Source organism: Meleagris gallopavo, chromosome 10, assembly GCF_905368555.1.
Source record: "Meleagris gallopavo chromosome 10, MGAL_WU_HG_1.1, whole genome shotgun sequence".
Classification (NCBI taxonomy): domain Eukaryota; kingdom Metazoa; phylum Chordata; class Aves; order Galliformes; family Phasianidae; genus Meleagris; species Meleagris gallopavo.
Window position 1 is genome coordinate 24,494,661 of NC_139413.1, and position 12,529 is coordinate 24,507,189.

The window sequence follows — 12,529 nt, forward strand, 5'->3', positions numbered from 1 at the left end:
CTATACATTTTCATTTCCATTTTTCATATGATAATCTGCCCAGGTCTACAAGAGCTAAAGGATGGTTCTGCAGAAGTGATTTTCAACATCTTTTGATGTTTGCTGAATCCAGTCACTCAGGAAGCAGGAATCCCACATAGACTTTTCAGCAAGACTTCCAGGAAACACTTTTTTCTAACATTTTCCTCCAAGCAGTTAGCAATTGGCCTATGCTTTAAAATGAAAAAAAATAATAATAATCTCAGTGATAAACGTTTACTGTGCATGACCCAGCTGCCTGTTGTTGGTTAGGACCAGTGGAAGTACCTTAACATATCCCTAAAGCGTGGTTGGGTTTAAGCTATGGCTTCACCATGCAGCAACGTGCCAGGCCTGTAAGAGGAAACAGTACATCTGTGTGCAGGAAAGCTGTACCTGAACTAATAAACCCTCCAGAGAGGTCCTCTAGGGCTCTTATGCTGAAATGTTCCATATAAGTGAATTTTATGCTTTTTGATGCTATCACCAGAAAAGCTGAAGAAAACCTGGCCGTTAGGCAACTCTGTGTTGCTGTAACTGACAAATCTGACACATTTCAAAAGAAGAAACATATATGCTTAAGATATTGTGGGCATATTCATACATTAAACTGCAGAGCTGCTGAGTAAACAGTATTTATTTTTTGACTTAGGTGATTTCATCTCTATTGCTTCCATCAGACCACCACAAACATAAGGAGCTGGAACCACTACTAACTACTAACTCCTTCTTCGTAACAGCTCTCAATTAGAAAATAAAAATAAAATTTAAAAAAGCTTCAAAAAGACTTCCTGCTCATCAAATGAAAGCTGTCAAAGAATGATATCAGTCTGAGGCACACAGCTGGCAACATACATCCACTGGTGACAGGTCTCTAAGCTCTAACAGTCAGCAGCCAGTAGGGCTTGATATAAAAAGCTTTAAGGACATGAGAGAAATGAAATTCCCCACCATTCATTGCTACGGAACAATTAGATCTTGCATTTTGCCACCAGAAGTTTAAAAAGATTATATTTAAAAATTTTAGAGGTTTCCATAATCCATTAGTTATAATTTCTCCCTTTAGGTTTGCACAGTTGGTCTCTGGGTAAACTTAAAGCACCTGGTTTTGCAGATGGTGAGTTTAAAAAAAAAACACACAGTATTCATACATTATTTTTTAACATTTACAGAACCATATGTCTGTAAAATATGTGGCATAAGCATTAGTAAAAACCCGTATTGCACATGTTTGGGAAACTCTGCCTTGCTAGCTTGTAGCTCTGCTGCTCTGTAGAAAGTATGCTGCTTTAGAGGCTTTCTGAGAAAGGTTTTACAGTCTTCCATGCCAGGCATGAGATTTCCTACTCTTTAGCTTTTTCTGTATGAGAACTCCTCAAAATAATTCAGTTTGTACCACAGCCTAGTGGTCCCAAAGCCTCGGGCTAAAACAAACACAACACATTTCTCACATCACATAAAGCTTACACAATCCTTATATTTCAGCCCGTGATAATTGGTGTCAGACCATTAAGCTTTATGTAAAGCTCCCATCCTGCCAGAAATCCATGTGAGGAATTCCAGCAGGAGTCAGTGCAGAATACCTGCAGGATGGATTCAGATATCCTTGTCATCTGAAACCTACATTCTCCAAGTTCCCAACAACATCAGTCTGCATTTCTAGCACAAGACCTTACTTAGAATCAGGACTGTACTGTTGTGATACAGCTACAGCACGAAATATGAGACACGTTTTCAACGTTCAATATGAGAAGAGTTTTCAACCTTTTTCCAAAAGAGATGAAGGCACTAAATTCAAGCATCTCATTGCCAGAGCCTTCTTATCCGTGCTTTGACTACACTTTGGTAAGTACAGACTGCTCATGCAGATCAGAAACAACGCCTTTCTGGGTGCTACAGCTTTCTCCTTAGCACTAAGTGCTTTACATATCCTGCAATCATTAACTTTGCAGGGAGAATCTGGCTTTGTTTCAGTTTCCTGATGGTCAAGTGGTGATGTACTGAACGCCAAAATTGCCTGAAAGTGAACTGTATTCCTGGCAGAATTTCGCCATCACAACTCTAGGGAAAACCCTGCAGATTTCTTCCAGCCTGGGGAATGGGAAGAAGGGGCGGGGAAGCAAAACTGATGTGAGAGAGAGACAAGGTGTCTGAAACACACCGTGCATCCCTTATACCATGTTGTTATGCTATTTGGTCCTGCCATGGCATCTTGCTGTTACAGCCAGAGATCAGGTTCCAGAGCTGCTACACATAGCCAGTGTCATCTTAAGGACTTTATAATCCCTGGACATAAATATCAATTCATATGAAACAAATGGCCAAGAAGAGAGCGAGAGGGACAGCAGATTGCAGGACAGCATAAAGAGCACTGTGTGGACACACAGACCTGCTTGAGCCGTGCTGGGGGCTTCCACTGAGTGAACATGGACAGGAGTGGACAGGAGTGGGCTGGAAGGGGAACATACCCCATGAATATATATCCCTTTGCAGGGAGCATCTGTGTACGGGTCTGAGGCCACAGTACTGCTGCTCAGCACACAAAAGCTGAATCCAAGGCCTTCACAGGGTAACAGCAGCCTCTCAGAGGACAGGAAAACAGTGCTTCCAAAGAGACTCCCTTACGTGGTAACTGGAGCCAGAGCACGAGGCCAGCAGCACCATGCCAGAAGTGCTGCAGTTCCCTATTGCCCTCAGAGGAAAAGACCACAGTATCTGAAATCTCCAGATTATTTACAAAACAAACGGACACTCCTTCACTTGCCACTGTAAATGTGCAAGCAGTGGTAACTGACAGTTTTAAGAAGCTGGAGGGGATTGTTCTGCCGCACATCCAGAGACCCTTTGCAACACTATCTGACTGCTCCAATGTCCTCCCTGGGTTTTATATGCACAGTGTGGGCGGGTTTGCTCCATCTGATAATGGATTATTTGACAAAAGGCCAACACCAGCTGAGTGCTGACTCCAGCTGTGGTAAGGAAGGTATTACGACTTTTCCAGTCCCACACACATCGCCTTCATAGATAGCGTGCAGCAGCAATTATGTTGCACAACTTAAAAGATATTAATTGAGTGGGAAAAGAAGGGGCCAGGATGAAGAGAGATTGTGATTCTTGGGTTAAGCAGTCATTGCCAGAACGCAGTTTACAACATAAAGTGATTCAGAGAGAAGCTGTCGGTGATAACAAGTTTCAGTGCATCAAGGGGAAAAAAAGACAAAGCTAATGATAACCCCAAATCCTGAGGGAAATTTTGGATTGCCAGGGGAAATGCTCTCTGATTTGTCTGGGTTTTCTTTGGACGCTGCATATCCAAGAAAAGCAGAGTGGTTCATAGATCAGTTTTGAAAACTTGTTTGAATTTGTATCTCCCCTTGTTTCCATGCTGGTCACCAGAGCTAGACAGAGCAACCAAACCATCTGCACTGTCTTCTATGCACTGACATCTGTCAGTTCCAGCCCTTTAAGTCTCCTGTATCAGAGAAGGAAGGTTGAAATCTGGGGGAGGTACAGGGCACCCTCAGCTCCCACTGAATTCACTGGAACATGATGGGCATTTGCCCCCACTCCAGCTATGTTCTCCTGTTCTATGATCTTCAGAGAAAGCTCTTGTTTTTTGTTACTTGTTTGTCAAGAACATTTACTGTCACAAACACTGCGAACAGAAATCATCCCAGCTGCTGTCACCTTCTCTCACATGCCAAGGTTCTGGTTCTGTACCATGTGTGTGAGGATAAAATTAGACACGGTATCTCAGGGGTCCATTGCTGGGCACCGGCATTACCTCGTGAATCCTATGCAGACCAAGGCAATATTGCCCAGGTAGACATACAAATAGAGCATGACAACATACAAAGGAATGGAAAGGAAAATTCCAAACTGTTGCTTAGGAAGCAGAACCTCCAGGTTTTAGACCATGCTATAAAGTAAAGGCATAGAATTTGGCCTGTCACCTGCCACTTTCTCATGTTATGCAGAAGACAATCCTTTATGCTGCTCTGGGAATCCTTCTCAAACAAGAACTGGAAGGGGTTCGTATTTCCAAGGGTGGGTACTGTGACCCATGGTATGCAGGTATCTGTCATTTCCTCATTGTAGGTTTTACAAAAAGGTTCAAAAAGATCTAAGCAGTGTACTTCTCTCTTCCTCCTTTTGTTTGCTCCAGCCCTAATTATCTTTGTTTCATAATTGTCCTCACTGACAGGATAAAAAAGTGTAGTAAGTGGCAATCCCACACTGAATCACAAAAAAGCTGGGAGGAAGTACGCTTGAATACAGCTGCAATATCATCTACAAATCTCTGTAGCAATTGCAGAGTATTTTGTTATGTGACATGGATATTATTTGTTCTTTTCAAAGAGACAAACAAACAGCTCTTTCCGCTTCTCTACCATATTGCTGTGTGCCTCTTCCTAAAAACACAGATGTTCTTAACCCAGAAGTAAATAGAAAAGGGGAAATAAGACATAAACATGTGCAATAAAATCAGAAAATGCCAGATTTCCAAGACCAAACTATAGTTCATATTTCCTTTCGCTGTGACTATTTGGGTCGGATAGTACCATGCAGAGCACCACGCCAGTTATTCCAAGTGCCTAAGATAAAGGCTGCTGCTTTATTGAGGTTCTTCTTTTCTACAGCTCTTCAAAAAGCTCAAGATTATTCTGTATTATATACTCTGCCAAAAAGAAGTAATTAAAATGGATGGACAGATTTAAATTTATAGCAGGCTTCTATTCACAATGGATGTCTGTTTAGGGTACTTGTTTAAAATCTGGTAATGTTAAATTTGTAACAACAACAAAAAAATAATGTGTTTTCATAGAATTAATTTATAGCAAATGTTTAAATAGAGATTCTGCTCGTAGCATATCCAACTACATTGTATATATCAAAACCAGAGACCAAATTTTCACATTACAGCCTTAAAAGCAAATGCCGAGGATTTGGCTGTATGGGAACACCGAAAATTAAAGGAAATACTGTAGATATAAAAATGGCACTGGCTTCCTGTAGGTTTGATGGTAGCATGCAAAATTGCCATATGGGAGAAACTGGCTTGGGACATGGCACTGGTGTGGAAAGTGGAAGTACAGAGGAGGCAAATGTGACACTGTCTAAACACCTGGCAAAACTCTCCTTGACTTTTGAGCATATTAGTAAAGTCCACCCAGAGAAGCAGAGAGCCTGCAGCTGCATATACAGCGACTTAAAGGGCACTGCCTTGGACTGCTGCCGGTGCACACGAGCATATCCCTGCAGTGGAAACCTGCAGATGAGTGGAATGGTTAAACAAGAATCCAAAGAACTTCCAAAAAGAGGCAAAAGCCAAAAGTACTCTTCCTATAGTATGCTGCTTGGATACCCAGAGATGCCACTGGAAACAGAAAACAACAAGGAAGCATTCCAGAAGAGCTAAGCACATAGACACATAAAACTCGCAGTGGTACCTGATATCAGAGTGTGTCAGGTTCAGCTGACCAACATGAAGTAATCTGTCACAGGACAGTGGGTGGTCTCGCATAAGTGGGTTTCCTGTGTGGATGAACAGTCCTTGTCTGCAGACTGGTACAGAGCTACTCGTCATCTCCACGTCCATCATGTTCTTCTTCTCAGAGATCAAGTTACAATGACTGTAGCCACCATTAACTGTCAAAAAATAATTAAAAAAAGAAGTAATTAAGTGATCATAAGCCTTTGACTAAGAACTATCTATGCTTCCTATTGCTTGGCATGTTCATTTTGGATCTCCTTGTAAACTTCTTGTAAATGGCTCAGCAGTGGAAACTAAACGTTTTCCAAAGAAGCAAAAATTAATTTCCAAAGAAATCAGAATCTTTGAATTATGATTGTTTATTTCTCTTTTTTTGCAGCTATTTTACACTACACTTTAAGTCAAAAAAACTTCATGTGATAATTTCCTTTCTGACTCTGTATTTTTATGGTACAATCTTGCTTCTGCCAGATTTTGTGGAAGAATATTTCAGAGGCTCTCTATTTTCAGAGTCTCTTTATTTTCAGGGAGAGCAGCTCAGTGATATAAGTCAAGATTTTCTTTGCAGACAATTATCTCTGCAATTATGACCTTAGATGGGCATGTTACTCCTTTACTGCCAGGTCAAATAAAATTTTGCTTCAATGTATATGTGTGATCAATGTGACTCATTACTATAAGTGATACTACAACTAATAAAAATAAGCTCTGTTTTGGTGTATATTGCGTTTTACTTGACTTGGCAAAACAGACTAGAGCTATAGCAATATTCTTCAAAGTATAAATATACCCACTAACAGTAATTCCATTAAAAAGAAAGGACAAAGGGGGAACTAAGAACCTAGATTGTACTGGTCAAGCACTAATCATTTCATTTCATTTCATTTCATTTCATTTCAAGTGTGTTCATTTTGGTGGGGTTTTTTGTTTGTTTCCCTCTAGGGAACTAGTCAAATACTCATACATGTGCAACTATAAAAGTATTTATGAGACATTTAACCTTTAGACGCTGGCTTAAAAATACACAGTACCCACTTACCATCATTTTCATTATTGTATATGAATCATGCTTTTAATATACTAGATCTCCCTCTAATGTCTTATGGGTTCCTTTGTTGTTGTTGCTGTTGCTGACACTGTCATGGTGTCAGAAACTAACTGCAAGCGTGTTTCTGTAGTTACATACACAGCCCAGAAAGCAGCTCCTTCCCCCTCGTACCCAGCACTCTTGGTCAGGGTACCACAGAGCCAAACTGCACTGTAGTTATATCAAATTCTGCAAAGAAAAGATAGGCTGTACTTACACATCACACAAACGAGTAATTCTCAAAAGCACCGATGTTTGACCTCTACGAGGGTGTTACAAGGCATGATTAATCTCACCACAGCTCTGCCATCTACCAGCTTTATCTTTACATCATTCAGCCATCTCACAATGGGTGTCTAAGAAGGGCTCAAGCACCTCCACGATTTTTGCCACTGACTGCTTTGACACAGCTCCTCAAGAGCCAAGGTTCCCTGAAAGCGCACGAAGGCCCATTTTCTCTTCTCTATAGCTGCTACCTCTATGGCTAACGAAGGACAGTGGCAGAGCTTGCTGCTGTGGTCCTCTACAATTACAGTCAGCTTTGAAAGCAATGAGAATGACATTCGAGTTTTTGGAGAGTATAGATGAGAAGAAACAGGTGACACGGAGAGGCATTAAAAGTCTCTGGTAACTGGAGAAATTGTGAAAGGGATCGCAGCACAAAAGTCCATTCTCCTCCACTGGCCGGGCTCCACAGCTTCCCCATCATGCTCCACGGCCCCATTGTAAAGGGAAAGGCATGGCAGAGGAAGATGCAGTCCAGGCAAGGATCCAGGCTCAGAGCAAAGAGTGGGTACATGTGACACCCAAATTACAAGTCTCATGAGGCATCACTGTGACATTTCAAGAATAGAATCCCCTGTTACTAGTGAAAAGTTCTCAGTGTTTGGCTGGTACATTACACTTCTTAATTACTTATTTGTATGATTTTTATTTTTTCAAGACACTGGAATCGTTACAATTGGAAAGACAATGCAGGGTTTTTCCTACCCAGCTCCAATCACAATACTAAGATAAGTGGATAGTGCTAGGAAATGAAGGCCAGCGATATCTTACATAAATAAACAAACTACATAAGAATTTTAGGAAGATACGTAAGATTTTACTGCATTTAAATTATACAAAACAGGCCATTAACCTCCTTCCTGGTGACTAATATCTATGTTTTAGTTATCTCAGCTTCATTTTCAGAGACTGCGATATTCAGGGATGTTTGTATTCACTGACAGTCTGTGGCTGCTGTAAATGACTGGAGTTGCAAAGAAGATGCAGAGAAATACAACTTTTGACTCGTCCAGGGCAATCAGTTGCATTTGGTGGTTCGGGACTGAAGTGTTTAAGATCTCAGTGGATGCCTTTCAGCTTACAGTGGGTGCTTATGACAATTAGCTGCGCCCTGGTTGTAATCAGGACATAAATGACTATTATATCCTCTGGAGTCTACATCTCCACATTTATTCCAGTCCTATCCTGGCTTTTTCCCGTCACAACTGACTCATTTCAATGGTAGTATCTTCTTCCCTAGCAAGACTGCACAGTCAGACTTGTGGTTGTTAATATGAATTTATGAATCACACCGAAGGGGTATCAAAATATACTGCTGAACACTGATGAAAGATGCTCTACACACTTTTGAAGGCCACACCATCAAGACAAGTTGGTACATCAGTTACACCAAAATACCCACATCACAGTTACTCGCTTTTTCAACCAGCAATATTTTGCAAAACCTATCTTCTCTCCAAAATACTGCGTGTTCTTTCAAAAGCTTTTAGACTTATACCTGATCTGTAATAAAACCACTTTTTTTTTTTTCCATTCTCTAAATGGCACAAGTCTGAAATTCACTACAGCTTTCTAAAAATGCGTTTTATCAATCTTACCATATTATCAAAGCACAGAAACCTGAATTTTCCACTCAACTTTCAGCAGTATCAACTGTAGCACACACTGATACCTATTTGTACGAAGACAGAGATTTCCTAGAATAACGTGAATAACATTATTCCCATGCCATCGACAACAATTATCTTCTCTCATAACTATCAAACCAGAAAATACATTTTCTCCCTGCAAAGGAACAGAAACTCACGCCAAGCTGGTGCAATTGTACATTTCAGACAACCTACCCCACATCTGCCTTCACAAAGTAGCCCACAGACTTGTTAACGAGAGTCAACTTGCACATCAGAGCCTCATGTGACGTGATACCTGCACCAAAGCACTCCCAAACGTGCCCACTACGCCAACGTCTCACTTTGCCTCTTTTTCCACAAAGCAAACTGAAGCAAAGACTGAGAGATTGTCTCCCAACGCAGACAACTGGAGTCAACGTTCAAATGTTCAAGCACATGTGAAAGCAAACTCATTGTCTCCAGAAAGAAAGGAAAAAATGTCTGGTTTACACCAGCGTAACTGAGAAGGGAATCTGGCCTTTTGACAACTGGCTTTTTATGCAATATTAATATCACTGGCTGGCATACATGAGATTGAAGCATTTTCCATGTCTGGAACTGCATCTCCTCTTTCACTGCTATCAGGGGGCCTTTAACCTACATACTGTAATTTACCAGTGCCAGATGAAAAGAGCACAGAATCCCTGCCTTCCACCAGAGCGTTCACCCTGCTTTCAGGAGAACCATAGCTATTTCATAAACCCGTATAAAATACTAATCCTAATTTACAGAGAGTAAATCTAATAAAAGTGGAATGGTTTCCAGAAGGATCTCATGGAAGCGGAATCCTTCAAGGTAACTTTTGTCTTTTTCTGTCCTGCAGTTTTGATTTATGTCTCTGCGTTCAAACACTCATGAAGGGAATGGAAGAGGTTTGACACAGTAGTGTGCAAATGCTGCAATCAGGCAATTCCTTCCATATGAGTAATCAGGTTAGTTCAGCTCTGGCTATCTTGCTGCTTAAATTCTGGGGTAACTGAGTTTGGAGTTACGCCAGGTTATGTCATGTGAGAATTGGTGCTGTTGATTTGATGGGGCTGCACACCTCAGGGAGCACCACTCGTAACTGTGCAGTCAGCTCTGTGTGTTTTTGCAGAAATCCTCCTAGAGAAAAGGAGCACATCACACAAAGGGGAACCTGTCTGTGCAACAATGAGATCAGCATTAAAAACAATCCTGAAGGCACTAGTTCTCCTCCTTCCCTAGCAGCATCTTATTTACTGTTAAGGAAGGCCTCCCTGTTACTGGTAAAATTAGCTATTAGGTGGAAAAGAGCAAGAGCTATCAGAAGTGTGATTATTCAGCAGTAAACACATGTTACTTTGGAGTTTACCTAATTAAGGCCACTGAACAAATAACTGAAATGATGTATAATTAAAACAACTTGCATTCAAAATAGAGATAGATTTGAAATATTTCCCTAAAATACTCAGATGTCCCCAGAGCATTGTGGGCTTTGTGGTGAAGACCAAACTTAGGTCATTTGCTTTTTTTTTCTTACTGCTTTATTCTCTTCAATTACTTCTTAAAAAAAAAAAAAAATCCCCATTCTTGGTTTTGTTTGGATGCGATGTCCAAAATATACCACAACAACACTGAGAAATGGGACGCCACTACTGGCAGCTGGACGAGTCGTGATGCCAGTGAAAGACCAAAGAGGTCCAGATTTTCTCAAACAAACTGAAAATCATCTGTGCTGGAGGAGGCTATCAAAGCCCTGCAAGGGAAAATTATTAACCCTAAAGGTGCCAACACAGAAAAACGAGCTATTGTAGAGAGGGTACTGTCCAGTTGATATTCAGCATGCCATCACGCATGACAAGTGCTGAACAACTTTCATTACTGCATGCCTGGGGTGACTGCTGCAGCTTCTACAGTCAGTAATTCAAGAATGGCAAGAAATATGTGCAGCACCATGCTACCTGCTTGAAGGCTCTAACAAGCAAACGGAGCATTTCAAAACACAGAATCTTCAAAATGATTCATGAAACAGCAATTTTGATTTAAAAAAAAAAATAAATCTATATTTTCCCAAAGTTTTTCTGCTGTTGACACAGCTTACGAGAAGGAGAAGCGCTTCAGAAATACGTTGGTGTGACTAGCTATACAGGACAACAGCCTTAAGTAGACCTTACCTAAATTAAACATTGTTATTTTCACTTACATCCTCAAGCTCATAAGAAAATGTCCTGGACATGAACTTCTGCATTTGGTCTGGATCCAAAAGCAGGGATGCCTGTACCTTTTACTGACCTCTGTGAACACGTTTGCACTGTCTGGTCCACAACAAACTTCTAGGCATTTGGGTTTCTTATCACTTGAAAAAGAAAAGTTCTGCACTTTAAGAGACCTTTGCGACTTCTAATAACATGTAACTATGAAAAATTCCTTTGCTCAAGTTGTGCAACTGTGACATGATCCCGGACTGCCCAACAAGGACTCTAAGTGTATACAGCTACTGTCTCTCTTACAAAGCTTTGGAAACTTATTTTTCTATTTCCAACCATAGTTCTAAAAGCTGTGCATTTTTGGAAGTTCTCTCTTGTTTTGATTTCATCTCTGTGTGATGTCAATACTGAGCACCGCTAGGTGTCTTTCCTGAGGTAGGAGAAGACAAGAAGACCCTCAGAGCTGACTTGTCTCAAAATATTGTGTTAAGGCACAGAATTCCTTCTGTGCTCCATGATTTGCCTTCTGAAATGCGCAGGTAGCAAATGCAGGCTCTGAGCATCATGCAGAGGAAGCAATTACATCAACTGTGACTATCAAACAAAATCAACACTACACAGAAAAAATACTAAAAATGTTCCACTGTAATCATGCTGTTCTTTTTGCACACTGGACACCCAATGGGATCAATGATACGGGCTTTCAATATGAATATCTGTCGCACACAGCTCCTTTGTTTCTTTTATATGGCCAAAGGAAGGTAACAACTCCTTCCCCAAGCAACGCAGTCAAGAGACCTCTGAGCCTCTTTGGCTGCTGTTTGTCCTTACCTGAGGACTGATGTGATTAATGGTAACAGCACTGAATTTCCACTGACACATACAAGAGTTCCTATCTCATAAAGATGAATGGAGCAGCTCACACCACATTCCAGGGTCACCCTAGATTAGTTACATTCTGTTTCCATTTTAAGGCCTATTTCATACAGCTGGTAGAGACTTGCCTTTGCTTTTTTTATGATGCCTGTACAATACGTCAAGAAAAATGCAGTATGTGAGAGCCAACAGATTTCTTTATAACGGAGCACACCACGCTGTACAGTGAGTCAGATGAAGAAACAAACTGTCCTACATTTGTGTATCAGAACAGAGGTGATAGTTATTTGAAAATAGATACGAGATTCCTCTTTGAAAATAGATAAAGATGATGAGAATCTACAAGACTAGGGATAACCAACAGCATTCAAAAGGATTAGAATATAAAGGAAGGAACCCTTTCCTCCAAGTTGTTTTTTTTTTTAATTTTCCTATAAAATCCTAAAACAGAAATACTACTTTTTACCTTCGCATTGAGGTATGAGTAAAGACAGACGGACTGAGAGAACTCCCATAAACTAAAACAAACCAGCTTATGGAATAAATTGCAGAGCATCAATTTTTAAAAACTTGTGAAAGATAAATGTAACCCATGCGTGTCTTTTCAGTAAAATCTGGGTCCTAAGTGTTGGCTGCATCTATATTTGTTATTTTACGTTCAATTTATTTTTAAAACAAGTTATTTGGATTGCACTTTATTTCTGCTCTGTGGAATTTCTTTTTGCAGACTGTACATGGTATTTAAAAGAGTGAATGAGCAGGATTGCCACTACAGAATAAGGGAGCACTGTTAACTTTCCATCAGTTCAATTTAAAACAATCTGAAAACATTCCAGTAGGATAAAGATCTGTAATCTTCTCATCTCTGAGCACACAGATAGGTATGGCTCCCAAATTAGATTTTTTCTTGACATTTTAAAATCATCTCAGG

At 40.5% G+C, this 12,529-nt stretch overlaps 1 protein-coding gene across 10 annotated transcripts in view; it reads right to left on the bottom strand.

Moving 5' to 3' along the window:
• Positions 1-12,529, bottom strand: part of GLIS1 (GLIS family zinc finger 1) — a 180,255-nt gene that overhangs the window by 93,543 nt on the left and 74,183 nt on the right. For 9 of the 10 annotated variants that reach the window (XM_085231385.1, XM_085231381.1, XM_085231391.1 and 6 more), the window contains one exon: positions 5,469-5,667. In XM_085231385.1, coding sequence (XP_085087511.1) covers positions 5,469-5,667 — 199 coding nt within the window. Of the gene's footprint in view, positions 1-5,468; positions 5,668-6,816; positions 11,941-12,529 lie in introns of those variants that run through there. The other variant, XM_085231389.1, reaches the window with a different exon arrangement.